General features: G+C 38.9%; 1 protein-coding gene across 8 annotated transcripts in view; it reads right to left on the minus strand.

Annotated features, from left to right (window-relative positions):
- The window catches only part of IBTK (inhibitor of Bruton tyrosine kinase), a 92,405-nt gene extending 73,651 nt beyond the window's left edge, over window positions 1–18,754 (minus strand). Inside the window, exons 1-4 of one of the 8 annotated variants that reach the window (XM_019929358.3) lie at window positions 18,466–18,739; window positions 8,810–9,496; window positions 3,935–4,031; window positions 2,688–2,812 (exon numbers count right to left, since the gene is read on the minus strand). In XM_019929358.3, coding sequence (XP_019784917.1) covers window positions 2,688–2,812; window positions 3,935–4,031; window positions 8,810–9,130 — 543 coding nt within the window. In that variant the 5' untranslated portion in view covers window positions 9,131–9,496; window positions 18,466–18,739. Of the gene's footprint in view, window positions 1–2,687; window positions 2,813–3,934; window positions 4,032–8,809; window positions 9,497–18,465 lie in introns of all 8 variants that reach the window. The other 7 variants (XM_019929357.3, XM_019929356.3, XM_019929360.3 and 4 more) reach the window with 7 other exon arrangements.
- Window positions 18,755–20,255: the final 1,501 nt, after the last annotated feature.

Here is a 20,255-nt window from a genome sequence, read left to right on the forward strand (position 1 = left end):
AATCCTTTTTTACTTTTAAAAATAATCTGCATTTACATCTCTTATGCCACCCATAAATATTTCTAACTTAGGATATTAAAAAAAGGATTAAGAAATAAAAAATCCTAGAATTATTTTCCAGAAAGTCAGGGTCCTTTGGAAAAATAAGAAAATCATGGACTTCCCTGGTGGCGCAGGTTAAGAATCTGCCTGCCAATGCAAGGGACACGGGTTCAAGCTCTGGTCCAGGAAGATCCCACATGCCACAGAGCAACTAAGCCCGTGCACCACAACTACTGAGCCTGCACACCACAACTACTGAAGCCCGCACGCCTAGAGCCTGTGCTCCGCAACAAGAGAAGCCACCGCAATGAGAAGCCCGAGCACCGCAGTGAAGAGTAGCCCCTGTTCACAGTAACTAGAGAAAGCCCGTGCGCAGCAACGAAGACCCAAAGCAGCCAAAAAAAAAAGTTACAAGCTGAATTGCAAGCTCTGTTTACACATATCCCTAAACCACTTGGCGAGTTCTGTAAATACATGTGCCTATGATAATGCAAAAATCACTATCTTATTTATTAGCTGTACCACAAATGCCTAAAAAGTCTAAAAATAAAACCCAAAATTGTATTCAAATGTGTAATACAAAGTTACAATCTGTAAGGGAAAAATTATTTCATGAAACCACAAGTAATACATTTTGTTCAATTCTATATTCAATATTAGGATGCCATTCTATAATCTCTGACTTCTACAAAACAACCAATACCAGAGTGTAAGACCTCCAACTTTAAAACCTCTGAATTTTTTAAGGAGGTAACTGACATGCATTTTCATCTTAATTCTGAGGAATATATTATGCTAATAATAATCATCTCTGTTCCATGGCAGTTAATTCATCTGGTACTATACTACAGAATCAGCCCTTTTTCAGTGAGTAACAGGGCTCTCAATGGTGCTCAGTAAATATTCCCATTAACTTGCTTCCATTTTTCTTACTGAAATTTACACTGCTTTCCTTCCTCTCAAACCTATCCACTGTGCTTGTGTTTCAATCCTCCTTTTCGTAGTTAAAAAAAAAAAAAAAAATCCCTTACATCCTTAATTTCTTCACAAAATACTCTCATATCCTTGCCGTAACTGAAATGTAGTTTTCTCTTTGGGTATACTGTTTCATCCTTAACCCTACCAAGTGGAATATGCTCAGTTCTTCTACAGCACATATATCTTAGGATCAGAAGGTACAATCAGCCCGTTTCCTAATGTCACTATATCATGTACTAAGTCAGAAAAGGAAAACAGGTACCTTTCTAAGTGCCTCAACTCTGATCAATCATTAGTGGCTGTTGATGGGTGAATTCTGAGGACCTGTTCAAGTTCAGTTTAAAACAGAGAGGGAAGAGAAGACGGAGGGAGGGAGGGAGGGACGAAGGGAGAACAAGAGTATGCTGTGACTGATTAGCGACGTCTACCTAAGGCTCTGAACTAGGTGAGGAAGAGCAGCCAGCCCTGCTCTAACAGCTTTCCTCACCCTCACTAGAAACTCTGACCCCAGGCTTATGACTCTGGTCCATCCCAAGTCCTTTCAATATCCTAAGTTCCCTCGAGGTCTATGTAGATGGCCAGTCAGAATCCTAGCTTTCAGGACACCACTCTACTCTCTACTTCTCTAGTCACTCTTCATTCCCATGTGGGCTCCTGTTCTTGGCCTCTCAAGTTTTAATATTCTCTTGAGTTTAACTCTTCTATTTCATTTTTTTTAAACTGCTAATTGTGATACATTAATTAATGACTTTTGGTGTGAAAACCAGTGTTCTACAGAACCCTAAATATGGTGGCCATATAATATATAATCCAAATATTTGGGGGAATAAAAGGGGAATGACATTAACTATTACATCAGGAAAAAAAATCACGCAGAGATGAACTCAAAAGACATATTCTGAGGTGTAATTTTCAGGATTCAGAAACTGAGATTTATAGCTTTAAAAATTAAGTAGAGAAAGTTTAGGAATGGCAAAATCAGCACTTCAGACAGTTAAATTTAAAAACTTTGAAAGAATGTCTGGAGTACAACTGAAATGAAACTCAAGAGGAAGAAAAGCTGAGGCTACAGATAAATTACACACATACACATACACACACACACACACACACACACACACACAAAGAGAGTTACAGAGAAAGATGAGTATGCCAACAGTAGCAAAATCCACTGAAGTGGAATCATCCAGAATAATGATATAAGGCCAAAGACCAAACCTTTAGAATTATCAATTAAAATTTTACAATTACTTATATTTAAGAACTCAGGTTCACTTACCTAAAACTAATAACAAACTTCATTTGAGTATCAACAACAAATTCACTTGAGAAACAATCTGAAGAACTCTAATTAATTAAGTAGAAAGAAAAACTAGAAAATCAACAGAAGCTCTACCTTTTAAAAATTAATATCTGTATAATGCCTTCTAACTTTAAACATGCCTTACACAAACATCTCATAGTTTTATGATATTTTACATAGTCTAAATATGATTAAGACTAACAAAATCTAAAAAGAATTAGTAAAGTTCTGTTGATCAATTTCTTCATTCAAATATGTTACTGCACCTTCACCAAAGTTAACATAATCCAAATGAAAAGATAAGCTATCAAATACAAAAGTTCTTTTTAATCTCTAAAAGTGCTCAGATTGTATTTCAACATACCTGCTTGATATAAACCCCACTCCTAGAGAACAGATCCACCAACTCGGGATGATGTTTGCTATTCTGGCTTCCATGACCCAGGGTGAAATTTGTATTATCTCCCCAAGTGTAGACATCTGTAGGATCTAAAATGAAAATTAGTTTTTATACTCTTTTACATTTTAAACAAGTATCAGTGTAGTTTAATTATAGATATACTCCACTAATCAGTTTACCTCAAACATGATTCTTCACAAAAACTAATTTTATTACCATATTTAGAAAGATACTACCAACCCTCTCTTTTAAATTATGAATCTAATAATTTACTATATAACTCTAAGAATAGAAATCAGAAAATCCAATTCAGCACAGGCCTGTCCCAATGTAAGCAATCTAACACTTTACCCTTGTTTCTTTAGAAGTTTAACTGCCAAATGATTAAAATACCACCCGCCATATCCACCTAGTTTCCATGAAAATAATACATGTAATTATTTAAATGTAAAATGTTATTAAAACATTTAATATATAAATGTTCTAAATGAAGCAAACATGATATTAGTTCCTATTTCTAGAGAAACATCATCTTCCAATAGTTTGCTCTTGATAGATGCAAAATCACACTAGAGGTTGGGCCAATATCCATTAAACTGGGATAAAACCTAATCACAGCTAATTATGATATAACTCTTCATTTTTATTTTGGAAGGCTTATAAAGTTCTTGAATGGAATTATAACTGTAACTTGCAATATAGTGTCCAAGACAGAAATAAAAATGAAGAACATGTCCTTACTTAGCTTGCTCACTAGTTAAAATGCAAATTAACTAGTACCCCCATTTAGACCTCTCCTCCTTTTCAGTCAATTTCCATTACCAAAGCTCACAGGGCAAAAAAATTGGAGATAAGTGCAATGAGAAGAAGGAACATGTGGGTAGAAGAATCACTTCCTTTCCCCCTCTAGCTCAAATGCTATTACTTTCTGAATGCACATCAATGGCTTTACAGTAGTTACAATTCTAGCTGCCTTCCCTTTTTAGGCTGTATTTTTACTCTTATACACAGAAATGAACATTGAATCTGAAAAATGTAAAATAAACCAAAGTGCTCTGAAAGAAAACCAAGGTTATCAACCAACATATACCAGAGTAAAAGTTCTTTGCAGATATCCACACAAATCTCCTCAGGTATTTCTATAACAATAAAATTTCAATACAATTTTCTAAGCTGTACCTTAATGGAATATATCTGTGGAATTTTCTTACCGGTATTTCTGAATACTACGTGAGCTGGTCTATCCTTCATTACAAGATCCAAAGCTGACAAGCCTTCTTTATCTTGAATATACAGACTAACACCACGCTAAAAAAAAAAGGAAAAAATATGTGTGTGTATATACAGATATATATGTATGTATTTTTAATCATTTACCTATAATCAGTCATTTATTTATCAAAAAGTCAGATGATCAAACCCATAAATACATTAAAAATAAACATTTAATAACAATTATCTCCTATGCTCATACACATTTATTTCTCACATAAAAGAAAACTAAGAGAAATCGAATATCCAATTCTTGGGTAAATAAAGAAGAACCAGAAAACGTGACAAATAAAATAACATTTAAAATCAAAATGAAAAACAAATCAAAATGAAATAGATATGAAAGTTTTCCGTGGTAAGTCAGGTCAGTTACTGAGAAGGCCCTAACTTTTGGTCTGGGTCTATGTGTGTATGTACACACACGTGCTTTTTTTTCCGTATTTAAAGAGCCAAACTCCACATCCAGCTAAGGGCTGTAAAGATTTCTACACAATGGCAAAGAATACTTCTTACTTTTTATATATATGTTTTTTAGGATTTACTGTATATAATGTGATCACCTATGCTCCACCTTTTTGCCTTGAATTCCATTTACGTCTATTACTGACATGAAGACAATTATATTCTTTTGTTTCTACTTGTGTGATATATATTTTTATATTTTTCCACTTAAAATTTTCTACTTAAATTTTCAGAGCATTGTCTCTTACCACGTATAGTTAGATTGTATCGGAAAAAAACCCCTGAGAATGCACGTGTGTGTGTGTTTTAAAAATGAATTTAAAGTAATCTGTAGTTTTATATCTCCAGAATTCAAACATGAAACAGAACATTTTCTGTCCCATTTATTTAAGGCAGTTAGCACATCCTATCCCTAGCACCATTATTTACTGTTTTTAAAATATAACTGGAGGAGGGGAGAAATAGAGCAATGTTCAATTCATATTATTACTACATACAGTTTTTTAAACACAAAATGTACTCCTTCTCATAAATAACTTCTAATATTTGCTGATAGTTTAATATGGCATTCAACAATAATTTTAACTCGTGTGAGTGATCACTGCCTATCCATCTACACCCAGAGTTTACCTGGGCAGTTACAGGTTGAGATGAACCATGAAGTTTTTAAACTCTAACCACAACATGCTGGAATACTCTTTTTGGGTTACTTAAGAAAGAGCATCTCCTCTTACCTTGTAACAACGGATTTTAATAAATTAAAATCAAGATGGTTCCAGATGGTTATAACACTTGATTTCACAAGGGTTGTCAATGAACAAAAATACTCGTTAGTGAGCTAACAAATAAAACAAAATCCAGAAGTGATCTAAGATCTTAACAAATTTAAAAGTGTATGTTGCCTGCTACTTTCAAAGTTAGATATAATAAATCCATGTGGGAAGACCTGAGCTTGGCCTTCGTAAGGGTAAGAAGGGTACATTCCAGGGCAGAGTGCTCCAAGCTACGAATCTGACAAATAGGATCCCTGGACAGTTTACTTTATCAGTTTTATAAATCTGTCCTAAACTTTATTATATATATACCAACTGGACCCTAATAAGACTACATACAGTTACATCATCCTAAGCAGCCCCAACTGCATAAAGGACTAGCCACACTTTTTTGCCTTTACAGCTCCCTACATATGGTGGTCTCTGACACTTTCTAATATGCTCACCTTAAACTCTAAAGGTAGGAGCATCCGTGTGTAGTCTAGTCTATCCCATTTATTAAAAGATCAACTCTTTACATATCCCCAAAATAGTAGGTAAATTCATTACCTTATTAAATAGCTCCTAAGTATAACCAAAAAACAAACCAACAAACAAGCAAAGGATTCTGTCTTTTTTTTTCCCATTACAATATTCCTAGCACTTAGATCGTTGCCTAATACACATTAGGCACTAAAAAAAAAAAAAAATGTATTCCAAATACTTTACAAACAGTATTATCACTTAATCCACACAATCTCATGATTCAGTGAGTTTTTCCATTTACAAATGGGAAAAATTAAAGCAAGTTCTTCCAGGTTAGTAATATAAATAAACCACCAAAATTAAAGAAAACCGGTATAGAGGTAACAGACACAGCAGGACCCTACAAACATAAACATGCCTCCTGTCACGGAATCAAGAAGGTAATGAAAAGCTGCATAAGGTATGCTGTTTCTACTCTGGCTTTTGGCAGACAAGAAGTTTCTGCTGAGGTTTTTCATCTTTGGCAATCAGGAACTGATAGCATGGGTGTTTATTTATTGTACAATTTTAGCACCTAATTTTAAAATTTCATACCTATAAAGTTTTTATCAATTGTAATTCATTTAAAATGTGTTTTTCTGTATAGTCTCTTCTTGCTAGTCTGTAACACCTTAAATGCTATAGAGCTATCACCAGAAGTGGAACTGACATGAACACCCCATCATTGCAGCCCTTCCAATTAAAGGAGTGTTAAAAGGGGAAAGAAGTCTGTGCTAAAAAAATGCAGATGGCTTACAGCAACATGCGAATACTAAATGGATGCAAGAGGTTTCTGTGGCAATATTTTTTTCAGCGGGAAGCATTCCCGTTAAGTGTCTATCACGGATCAGAAGGACTCTGATGATGATGACAGTCAAGCCAAGAGCAAGGTGGCCCAAGGCACCATTTCCTGGCTTCTCCTAGCCAAGGTGGCGAGGATGATTGAGGATTTCTAAAGGGAAATGAAACCCAAAGGGAGGGAAGGTCCAAAATTCAGACCAGAACCTATTTCAAACGGAAGCCCCCAATCCTAACACCAGAATGGCAACCCCTAGGATGGCAGAAAATCCAAGGACACTCTCAGGCTTGAAAGGATTGGCAGTCATCCAATTTTCCAGCAGAAACTGGTGGGAAAGGGTAGAAGTAGAGCTGATAGATGCTTTAACTCTTACTAACCTAGCTCTTCCTGTAAAAGAGATTACAATAGGCAAATTAAACTGATACCCAAAGGTTTTACATATAAGAGGAATTAACAGTACTATTAATAAACTTAAGAAAAGATTTTCTTCACTGAAACTCCCTGGGGGGGAAAAAAATAAGGAAGGTACCACTATTATCCTCTTTTTATAGATGAAACTGAGGTTCAAGATTTAGTAACTCATCCAAGAGGACTCAGTAAGTAGTAAACCTAGATAGTTTAGCTCCAAAAAAGGATATTTTGCTATTAACACATACTGAAAATTATTTTGATCAGTAAATGTTACCACCTAAAGACCACTATGTAAACAATTTTTCTGAAGTCAAAAACAGACACCAGGACTTCCCTGGTGGCACAGTGGTTAAGAATCTGCCTGCCAATGCACGGGGCACGGGTTCGAGCCCTGGCCCGGGAAGATCCCACATGCCACGGGAGTAACTAGGCCCGTGCGCCACAGTTACTGAGCCTGCGCTCCTGGTCCGGGAAGATCCCACACGCCACGGAGGAACTAGGCCCGTGCGCCACAGCTACTGAGCCTGCACTCTAGAGCCTGTGAGCCACAACTACTGAGCCCACGTGCCACAACTACTGAAGCCCACACACCTAGAGCCTGTGATCCACAACGAGAAGCCACCGCAATGAGAAGCCCGTGCACCGCAATGAAGAGTAGCCCCCGCTCACCGCAACTAGAGAAAGCCCGTGCACCCAACGCAGCCAATCAATCAATCAATCAACCAATAAATAAAATTTAAAACAAAAAACAGACACCAAAGATAAAGACACTGAAGATAAGCACCCTAATGCCCTAATGTGACCACAAGTGCCTTGAGGACAGGAACTGCTTTGTTCTTCTCTGGTCCTCCACAAACATGACTAAATGCCTATACACAAGCTAATTGTTCAATTTAAAACTCATGACTTCTAACAGTTTTTAATTTGCATTCATTAGTGAAATGACATCCATCAGGGTATATACCAAAACACTTCATATTATTTGGCTAAACAGTACAACAAACCTAGATTTAATCTTAATCTACTTGATGGGAAATTTAAAATAAACTGATTCGAATTATTTTTTTTAGAGGTAGTTTTTTTTTAATAAATTTATTTTATTTATTTTATTTTTGGCTGCGCTGGGTCTTCATTGCTGCGCGCGGGCATTCTCTAGTTGCGGCGAGCGAGGGCTACTCTTCGTTGCGGTGCGCTGGCTCTAGGTGTGTGGGCTTCAGTAGTTGTGGCATGTGGGCTCTAGGCGCGCGGGCTTCAGTAGTTGTGGCGCATGGGCCTAGATGCTCCGCGGCATGTGGGATCTTCCCAGACCAGGGATTGAACTTGTGTCCCCTGCATTGGCAGGCAGATTCTTAACCACTGTGCCACCAGGGAAGCCCTGATTCTAATTATTTTTTTAAAGAACTATAAAAACTTTATCCTAGCCAAACAAGAAATAAACACACGACTCAAAATATAGTCCCTAAGTGATTTAAATAACCAGTGCCCTTTTAAAGTAGATAATAACATAGTTATACAAAAGGAAACTGTATTTCTTAAAAATACTAAAAGATATATAGTACTGAGTAAATGACAAAGTGGGATTCACTTCAAAATAACAAGTCAGTGGAGACATACATAACACAAAATTGGCCAACAGTTCATGATACATTGTAAACTTTGGTATATGTTTAAAATTTTACATCATAAAAGGTTTAAATTAAAAGGATATATGAGATTTGAATTCTAAAGATGAGTTATAATAGTAAAAGATATCAAACAACTGATAAGAACTCAAATCTCTTTTGGAAAGTAAGTGGAATATATGAAAAAGATTAAGAAAAATACATGCCAGACCAAATAGTTTTAAATAAACAAATGACACTTACCTTCAATAGAGACCAAACACAATCAATATGTCCATAAAAAACGCTTCTATGCAAAGCTGTCCATCCTGACTCCTTGTCTTTCACCAATGGATCCACTCCTTTCTCAATAAGCCAATCTAACACTCCTTTCTTTCCACAGGAGGAAACAAGGTGGAGGGCATTTCTGCCAAAGGCATCCTTGATAGTTGCAGCATTGTAACAATGACTGGAGAGAAAGGCCTTAATCTGGTTTTCACTCCCCTTTGTTACCACAGAAAGGACATCCAAAGCATGCTTCAGGGATCGACATTTTGATGTGCAGTCAGGGATGGAAGAATTCATCCTAATTGTTTTAATGCAGCTTACTTCTTCTGAACAGTCAGATGATTTTAAAAAATGAAAAAGCCAGGACACAAAGGTGCTATTCAGAAAGATTTATAGAGAATAAATGGCCTGTTTAGGATTATAATTTAAATCCTCATGGCAACAGTATAAAACTATATAGATCTGTACAATGTATTTTGGCACTTAAATCCAAAAATTATAAATAGCCCTATCAAGTTTATATCAAACACAAGTTCTTTATTTAAAAAAAAGCTTTCCACAGTTTATAAATTATTCCTGGAGTCAAGCACCATGGGGAGGAGGAGGGGAGCTCCCCCTCCACACTGTCCACTCCTTTCAAATATCCATGATTGCAAGTGGGACCTAGAAGAGAAGGAGAAAGACAGAGTAAAAACTACACAATCTATCTCTTGCTCAAGTATTTTACAGTACAATTACCTCCATATTTAAGTGCCCCTAATTCCTATTTCAAAAACAAACAAGCAAACAAATGAGCCTACCAACTTCTCACGGATAGGACAGTCACTCCTCCTTCCTGTGATATTTTCTCCCTATGGAATGTGTGGCAAGGTTAGAGCTTCACTGACAAAAGCTCGACCTCCTCTCCCAGTTCTGATAAGGGAGGTTAGTTCTGCTCGGCCACAGCCTGACTGAAAGGTGGCTCCATCCACCTCCACCCAAGTAAGTTGAGGAAGAAAGGGAAGTGGATCCACTTGGCAGCAACCCTCGGCCTGTCTGCCCGGATTCTACAAATGTTACCATACAGGTAACTGGAAGGGTCAAAGGACTCTCACATCCGTGGTATGTCTAAGTTATTTGACTTCACTCATACTTTATTTCAGAATCCAGACATTACAAGTAGACATGTTCATGTGGAGTGATTAAGTTAATGCATTTAATCAGGACCCCCAAAATGGAGGCCACCCCAGTGGCCTCACCCACAGCACAAATCTAAACCTTTCAGTCTGCACCTACAGGACACACCTGTCAAGGAAACCTAACAACAATTAATCCTCCAACTCCGCTTTAGCGAGTTCACCTCACTCTAGAAAACAGGACCTGCACGCCTTATTAGGAAATCCCCAACCTCCTAGCCAAGCGCACCCTGCTTCAGAGTTGCCTCTTCTAACATTCTGTAAGTCTCTCTTGCCCAAAATCCCTTGGAAGATTGCTTCACCGCCAGTGAGCACTGACTCCCCCCCCACCCCCCCCCCCTGCAATCCAGGCGTTGTTTTCCCTTGAACAAAGGACATCCAAGTCGTTACTAAATTGTTTTAATTTTGTCATTTGACAGGAGAGAGAGAGGGAGGAGTGGGGGAAGGGAGGAAAGGAGAGAGAGATTACTTTGTTCCTGTGTTTGAAGTGCTTTTCAAGCCCTGGAATTGTAGTCGCCTGTCCATTTCAAAGGTAACTTTTAAAAGAAATGCACTTCAAAGCCACCTTGATATTGTTTTTCAGATGGCCGCAGTTTTGCATTATCTGCTCTGTTATTGTTGCTAGTATCAATAAATTTAACTAACCATGTTAAAAAACAAACTTTCCACCGACAGAAAAAATTTTCACATACTGAGATATGGGGAAGTCATTCTGGCTTATACATGATTTGGCTTGAACTTTATGCTAACTAAAACAGCCTGTCTTATGGCCTGTCAAACACACATTGTACATCTGCTTTAACCATTAAAGAAGAGTGTAGCTCATCATCCAGTAACACAAAAGGCTAAGTTGCAACCCACTGCAGACGCCCACTGACAGTACATCCTGAGGGAAATTCAGGATGGGAAAAGCAGGATGAAGCATTCTATGCTTTGGATCTACCGGCTCCTAGGTAGGTAAGAAGACCAGATTCTTGCACCTTCCCATACACAGGAAAACACTAAAATCATTAACATGAGATATCTGTTCTTTGTGATTAGCAGTAATCTTTTACCAAGATGTATGCTTGACTACATGTATTCAAACACTACAAGTATTTAAAACATACATAAAAAATTTTAAAGACAAAAAAGGAGAAAATTTTTCCTTAATATATCACCTCTACAAATCATTAAGAGACCAACAGAATAAAAGTCAAAGAATATGACATTTCTCAAAAAAAAAGGGGTGGTGGTGGATTTAAATGGATTTTTAAAAAGAGACTCACATCATTCAAAAGAAATGTAAATTAAAACTATAATGAGACACCATTTTTATCTATCAGAATGACAAAGATCAAAAAGGTTGATATTACTATGTATTGACAAGGTTGTGAAGAAATAGAAACTCTACTCCATTGCTGGTGAGTATAAATCAGTACAGTGTTAATGGACAGCAATTCAGTAATATTTACTAAAATGTAAAATGCACATTCCTTCTGACTCAGTTTTACTCCTAAGAATCTATCCTGTAAAACTATATCCATGTGTGAAGTGGCATAAGTACAAGAACATTCATTGCATCACTGCATGGAAAAAACCTAAATAGTTAAAAGATAGTTGTGGCAGGTCCATTCAACAGAAGATTATTCATGTATCAAAAAGAATAAAGTAGCTATATATTTTCTAACATGAAATAATCTGCAAGATATATTGTGAAATGTCTCTTAAAACTAGATGTATCTGTAATGCCACGTATGAGAAAATGTACATATAAATATATGTTTATGCTTGAATATGCATGAAAGATGTTTAGAAGAATACACAAGAAAATGGTTAACAGTGGTTGCTCTAGGGAAGACCACCAATGGTTGGAGACAGATATGGAAGGCAGACTTATTTTTTACTACTACTAACCTCTTCTGAATGCTTTACCATGTATATGTATACCTATTTTAAAATAAACATCTTAAAAATATAAATAAATGCTAATATATTGATTAGGGAGGCCACAGCAAAGTCTAGAAAACTCAACCATCATACATGAGCCTCTAGCTTTCTTCCAATATGCTAACGTGTCTGCTATGCCCATTCAGATCTGGAGAAATGAAATATCATTGTCAACTACCTGAAAAGCTACTAGCCTTCAGTTTCTTCACTTCCTGTTAGAAAACTAACCACCAATATAAAATATTAGAAATTTTATATCTAGAGTGGACTACTTTACTCTAAGCATTTCTCCATCATCTTTTTATTTATAATCTCCTAATTATCTTCTTCTTTCAATATTTTTGTGCTCTGGATTTTAAATTAGTAGTCAACCCATCTATAATGCCTAGATTTTAAAGCTTTTATAGTAGAAATTCTACATAAATTCTCTTCTCCAAGGTATCAAATTAAGTTCCACAAAATACTTCTTTTCATTTTAATTTATTAAAAAAACACAGTCGGTCCTCCATATCTGCACGTTCCACAACCATGAACTGAACCAAGCTTCAACTGAAAATATTTTAAAATTCCAGAAAGTTCCAAAAAGAAAAGCTTGAATTTGCCTCATGCTGGCCAACTATTTACACAGCATTTTCAACTATAGCTGACCCTTGAACAACACAATGACCCTCTTACAGCTGGCTTTCCCTATACTAGGTTCCTGGTATTCGCGGTTCAACGTGGGCAACTTCAACCAAAGGCAGATCCTGTAGTACTGCAGTACACATTTACTGATGAAAATCCCAGTATAAGTGGACCCATGCTGTTCAAGGTTCAACCATATTTACATAGCACTGACACTGTATTTAGATAGTCTAAGTAATCTAGAGATGATTTAAAGTATACTGGAGGATATATGTAGGTTATATACAAATACTATGCCATTTTATATAAGGGACTTGAGTATCTGTAGATTTTGGTATCCGTTGGGGTCCTAGAGCCAATGCCCTGGTGATACCAAGAGACTACTGTATTTATCTGAATGACAGAGGAAAAACGGTTATAAAACTATTTAGAGCGACACAAGTGAGTTTACATATATGTATAGGAAAAATTTCTGTGCACCAGCCATAAACATTCCAAATCTGTATTTTCCACTCCCATTTCAAACCACACTAAGTCAGAAATCCTAAACCTAACTAGTTCTTAACTATTCTGATTTCCCCATCTGGAAATGATAGCACAGACGCAGATAACTCCTAGCCCTTTCTAGCTCCAGTTCTGTTTCTACTAGACTATATATAAATAAGCAAAGTGTTTGGTAGTTAGTTGACATGAAGAAAAAAGTACCAAAGCCTCAAGTAGTTTAAAATGTTTAAACTGGAAAACATGACAGATGGCAAAATAGTCACGTGTAGTTAATTTCATCCCTTTGAGGCTCTAAACTTTTGCCATCTTTGTGTTTTCAGTGTCTTCCTAATACCTGAAGGGAACTACTTATGTGAATAACTCGAACCCTACAGGATATAATTAAGATACAAGAGAAAAGAATTCCCCAATTTGTTACTATACATAATTTAAACACTTAAAAGGGAAAAAAGAATATTAAATATAAACAAAAGTGATACTATACTATAATATATAATGAGAGAGGCACAGAGTACTATGAACATAAATTAGGAAGGGACTAAGTGACTAAGAGCTAACATTTCTTAGAATCCTACATACTTGGATTCAAATATAGCAATGCCAGCTGTTACCAATTACATAACTCTACAAATTACATAATGTCTCCAAGGCTTCATTTCTTCTTCTGAAAATGGAGACAATGCCACCAACCTCAAAGGGTTACCGTAATGATAAATAAAGCTGCTTATCATGGTACCTGCTACCAAATGTACATTCAACAAATAGCAGTTCTGGGGCTTCCCTGGTGGCGCAGTGGTTGAGAGTCCGCCTGCCGATGCAGGGGACACGGGTTTGTGCCCCAGTCCAGGAAGATCCCACATGCCGCGGAGCAGCTGGGCCCGTGAGCCATGGCCACTGAGACTGTGTGTCCGGAGCCTATGCTCCGCAACGGGAAAGGCCACAACAGTGAGAGGCCCGCGTACCGCAAAAAAAAAAAAAAAAAAAAAAAAAAAAACAAATAGCAGCTTTTATTACTATCATTTCTTCAGTAACAAAAAGATAAGAAATTTTTATTCCGAAGTTCATGTTTGGGCTTCAATGTCTCTGCTACTAGTTTCCAAGCATTCTTCTCCTATGAAACCACACATACTAAGGTTACCAATGACCTCCAAACTGCCAAATACTTTTGGTAATGTTACTTGACTTCTCTGCTTTCGAGTCATGACCATGACATTCTCGTAAGGAATCTAGAAAGGAGTACTGAAAGCATAGGGAACCACTGAAGCATTTATGCATGGGATCTCTCTCCTACCACTTCTTCCAAGGGCATTTTCCCTTCCCCTGACCTTCAAATATTAGGCTTCTCTCAATGTTCCACCTTCAGTCTTCTTTTCCTCTCTAATTCATACGCACCCTGCGTAATTTCAATCTCTTCATGTTAACTTTAACCTGTGCTCATAATCCTCAAATCTGTCTCCTGCCCTCACATCTTTCCTAAATTCCTGGCCCAATTCCTAGCGTTAATCTTATTCATGCTTTCAACAAATGCTTATTGAAGGCAAAGAAAGCAAATACTTATTAAGCATGGGATATTTTACATGATGTGATATTTTACATCAAAGAGGTTAAGTAAGCCACCCAAATCACATTATCAGTAAAAGAGGAGTTAGAATTCAAACACAGATCTATCTCACAGTAAAGTCCAAGCTATTTCTACAACACTATGCTGCCTCTTCAGTGCATCTGCAGGTCACAAGGTACTGCGAAAACAAAAATATGTAGGACTTAAATATTCTAGATATTCTCGTACAGACTCATGGACAATATTTAAGTGAAAATATAGCTCATTTAACAACTGTATTGACTGAACGAGATTTATTATCTATTACGCAGTCTCCACCATCAGTGGGGCACAGTTTGGTAGAGGAGAATGATTTTTATTTAAGCAAGTACTAAAAATATATCATGATTAAAACCTATGGTAAAGATATAACAAGTGACTCATAGGAATGGGGAGTCAACAAGAGGGATAAAGGGAAGATTCCTCAAAGGAGATGAGATGAGTATGTGTTTGCCTGATAAATTCAGGGCCAGTGGGCATTTGAGGCAGAAGTAACAGTAAATATAAAAGCACTAAAATCACCTTGGTCCATTCTGAAAATTCTAAGTAATTCAGAAGACAGAAATGCATATGGCCTAATATATACAGGGATGAACTAGATTATAGACAGCCTTATGTGCCTTTCTTCAGGGATAATGAAAGTGAGCAATTCAGAAACATATTTAGGGCCTTGAGTTGACAAGATGTGGTCAACTCCTAGGCTTCTGGCTTGACTACAGGTAGAGCAGCCAAGAAGAAGAGTAAAGGGTAAATACTTCGTAAATTAGAAAAATAAAACAAACCGAAAACAAAAGGAACAAATAGAAATTAAAGGAGAAAATTTTTGCTTTATATGTGATGAATACAAAGTGTTGATGAGAAATTGAGGTGGAAGAGTGTAGCTAGCTACACAGGTGACTGTTAACCTTGCAGGCTGGTCCACCACAAAGGTGCCAGCCAGTAGAGGTTGAGCCCTCAACAATGGCTCACAATCCTATTTAACCTTGGTGAAGAGTTCAGTTATCTTCCGAAAACACAAATCTGATCATGCTATTCGCTCACATATCCAAGACCAAAATGGACCAATATCTATATTTCATGTGTTAATAGCCTTGTGATCTCAGGAAGAGGATGCCAGTTAGACTTGGCAACCACGTAGCACACACAGTTCAGACTGTGAATTCAAAACACTGAGCTAGTAACCACTAACTAAATGACCCTGGGCACATAACAGCTGCCTAAGCTTCAATTCTCTCACCTGTAAAAAGGGAATAAAAACTATTTATCTCCTGAGTTGTTCTGAAAAATAAATGAGACAATTCATGCACATGTAAGCACCCAAGAAATGTTACGAAGGAAAGGAACATAGTGATATAATATATTGATCAAAAAAACAGAATAACTATATCAAAGCCCTTTCTGCTTGGAATGTTTTTACCCAAACCTTTACAGGGCTGCCAACTTATCCATGGCTTACAAACATTACATCTACCATCTTTTGAACTTTCACATGGACAAGCGTAGTGCTGTACATAAATGAACTAATTTAATCCTCTTTCCACCCTGTATTGCCCTGTATGTATTAACTAGGAATTGGGTTCCTATTATCTAAAACCTTGGTCAAGTAGCTTAATCTTCCTAATCCTCAATTTCTTCATCTGCAAAGTGATGACAACATGCCTTGTAAAAGTGTGGACCTTGACTACACATAAAGCTCCTTAAGGCAGAGAAGAGAATGCCATACTTACTCACATTTGTCACTAAATATAATATGTATTCAACAAGTAGGCTTAAATTTTTAAAGAGCTCTCTAAAATCAAAATACCTTCCTTAAAAACTTGTATCTATATGAACTGTCACAAAGCTACAAATTATAGCGACTCATAATTGATGAATTAAAAAAATTTTTAATTCCTTCTGTAAGCCCTGAAAAGAGTTCACATAATTTTAAAACATCAAGACTTACTACTTTAGGAAATTAATAATTTAGCTTTATCAATACTGTATTTTATTTTATTCTGTTTTCTCAATTATTCTCTGGGTACAAAGGATAGAAACTTCAATATTTTATTAGTGCAAAACCCAGCTTCACAATTGAACAATTCCCCAAATTCTAGGGGGCAAGCACATCTCTGGAGGTGGCAAAGAATTACTGCCCTATTAATGATAATAAAGGGACTTCCCTGGCAGTCCAGTGGTTAAGACTCTGCACTTCCACGGCAGGGGGTGCGGGTTCGATCCCTGGTAAGGGAACTAAGATACCGCATGCCACATGGCACGGCCAAAAGACGATAAAAAAAAAGAAAGAAAGAAAATAATAAACTAACTTTGACATCATTTATAATAATTAACCAAGTAACACTGAGCTCCTTATGCAATATGGTCTATTGAACTTTATGGTTCCAAAGCATAATGTAGAATTTAGCATACTGAAAGCCCTGGACAAAAGTTGTGTTTTTTTAACATCTTTATTGGACTATAATTGCGTTACAATGCTGTGTTAGTTTCTGCTGTATAACAAAGTGAATCAGCTATATGCACACGTATGTGCATACGTATATCCCCATATGCCCTCCCTCTTGCATCTCCCTCCCACCCTCCTTATCCCATCCCTCTAGGTGGTCGCAAAGTACCGTGCTATGTGACTGCTTCCCACTAGCTATCTATTTTACATTTGGTAGTGTATATATGTCCATGTCACTCTCTCACTTCGTCCCAGCTTACCTTTCCCCCTCCCCGTGTCCTCAAGTCCATTCTCTACGTCTGCCTGGACACAGGTTTTTTAAAAATTTTTAAATGGAAAACCATTCTTTAAATTCCTTGAAGTAAACCACTTTGACTAAATATCTGTACTTTCAGCAAATATCTATACTCTAATTCTTTTTAGAAAACATCTCTTTCTGCCCTTCTCTACCCTATATCAGTTTCTAAAACCTATAAAAAAATTCAAGGAACTTAAAATAAAATGGGCAGTGAAAAGATCAAGGAGCTATGGAAGGACGTGAATTCGCACAACATGGGCATAGAAACACTACCACTCATAAAAGTCACATTCTTTTAGTACTTCTGATAAATCTCGACTTTCAAACGCCCTACTTCCAGGCATGAGAAAAAAAAAAAAAAGATGCTACATCAATCTCTGCTTCCTGAAAAATATCCTGTCCGGCTAACACCTTTTAAGTTTTACTACCTACGTTGGAAATCCAGAGTCACGGATACCCTGGGTTACTTGTTTCGCTGATGAACTAAAACTTTTTAGAAATCGGCAACATGATACAAGAACAAAAGGCCTCTATCCTGTGTCCCCCCATCCCCCCAAGAAAGAACGGGTCCCTTTTCACATAACAGGTAGATTCACACTGAACTTCATCGTTAGCCTCCCCAGACTGAACTAAAACTTCTGTGACGCCACGAATGGGGTAAGAGGCGTGGGCGCCTCGAGGAATGGCTTCAAATTCAAGGCTCCAGGGGAAGTGACACGAAACAACTATCAGAAACTGGCAGCGCAACGTCGCTTGAGGGCTTGGCAGGCTGGACCGCAAGGTAGCGCGCCGCCCGCACAGACCATTCATTAGCTCCGGGCGGCAGCGGGGAGGCGGCCGCCGGAACCCGGGCCCCGCGGCCGGCCCCGCGCCGCCTCTCGCTGAGCCCGGCAGCCTCGGCGCCGCTGAGTCCCCTCCCCGCGGCCCACCCGGGACACCGGGGCCCGCGGTCACCCGCACCCTCCGGAAGGATAACACTGTCCCGTCGCCCCACGACTCAAGGGACGCCGTTGCCTCTGCCCGTTCCGCACGGTCGGGCCGCGCCGAGCCCTCCCTCACCAGTCGCTAGATGAAAATGCTCCGGTGGTCTCCGCGGGGTGGGCACATGGTCGCGCAGGGACTCATCCTCAGTGAAGGCAGCAGAAGAAAACGAAGGGCGCCAGTAGAGGCCGGTCCCCAGGCCCGGGTCAGCTCCAGAAGCGGCTGCAGCAACAGCCGCCGCGTCTACAGACGTCTAGAGAAGGGGCAGGGAGGAAGGGCCGGCACAGGCGGGACCCAGGAATAAGGCGGGCGCTGATTGGCTGCGGCTCGTGTATGCCTGTGGAGGATTGGCTGGTGTCTGCCCAAAAGGCCTCGCGTGGCAGCGCCTAAATTATGGTCTTTCCTTGGCACCCTAAAGGAACTTGACTCCTCCGGCCTTGGGGCAGCCAGCAGTAGCCGGGGGCAGGGAAAGGCCGCGGCCGAGGACTCTAGGCCAACGGGGCGGGGGTGGGGTGGGGTCGGGGGGTGGTGGAAATGTCCCTCCACCACGGGGTCAGCAGTCGCCCAAGGAGAAACCTCCCTCTCCCCGCAACTAGAGACTTGGAATCCTGGATAAACCCGGTGGAGAGACTGAGTTCTGGGGACCTGGACGGATACCTTGGTCACCACGCAGCAGAAACCACAGGCGTAGGCATCTTGCACCTAAAGAGAGTTTCCTCCCGTCGCCCTACCAGTGGGGTCAAAGGAAAGCCCAGGGCGTCGTCTCAAAGAGACTCAGCCTCGCCTCTCCCCGGCCGCTCCCACCCCCGGTTTTTCCGGGGTCATTCCCTGGGTCAGAAGGCGTCACTGCCTTCTTAGATCACTGTGCGGGGCCAGCCGCCGACCCGGGCCAAGCCACTCACCAGGTCACGCTACTCAGTGCCTGATGCCAGGCTCGTACTACGCTTTTTACCCCTTAACTCTGCCTCCAAGGACCGTTTTAAAAATGGTCGAGTGAAAAAAATTAGGGAGGACAGCAAGTAGCCAATAATCGATACTAGGATAGCGAAAAGGAAACATCCTGCCTGGTAATGCCTGAAACAGTAGGCTCCCAGTAAATGTTTGTTCAGGGAGGGTTACTGTAACTCAGAACAAACAACACTAGGAGTCAGGAGGTGTCTGTGCAGCTCTGCCACGTGGTCAATTATGCAAGTCACTTAGTCTCCACCTATAGAACGACGGAGTTGGCAATAAGACGTCGTCTTAAGGGCTGCCCATTCAGCTTCACTCTTTCTGGAGCCTGCCTTGCGGAAGCCCAAAGCCACACAGCTCGTTAGTGAAGGGGAAAGGAGAATAGCTCTGCTGCTGCCCCTCCCAGTACAGTGTTCTGTCTCTTTGGCCCTTATTCTAAGTGCCCTACTTCCTTCTTTGACGTGTAACAAAAACTATTTTGTAATGTTAAAATTGAGTGATTTTGAAAATAAGCTGTGTACGATGACTTTTATATTCGTGCACAAAGAAGCTAGCAATGGCAAAGTCAATAATGTAAATGAATGCATTGACCTAAGGTCAAATCTTTCTATCAGTGTCTGGACAAGTTAATTTGCTTTTTTGAAGCCTCAAGTTTCCTCATTTGTAAAACAGGAGCAATAATGCATTTTATGGTTGTGAAAATGTAATTATATAGAGATATATCACACTTAGAGTGCCTAGCACATAGTAACACTTCCTAAATGGTAGATGTTACTTTTTATAAATAAATATTTCCTTAGCAGCAGAATTATTCCAATTCCATTCCAATTATTCCATTCATTTTAACAATAGCCAGTGTCAGGCACTTGTGGTAAGCCATAGGGATCCAATAGTGAACAAAACACTTATACACCCAG

This window comes from Tursiops truncatus, chromosome 12, assembly GCF_011762595.2.
Source record: "Tursiops truncatus isolate mTurTru1 chromosome 12, mTurTru1.mat.Y, whole genome shotgun sequence".
NCBI lineage: Eukaryota > Metazoa > Chordata > Mammalia > Artiodactyla > Delphinidae > Tursiops > Tursiops truncatus.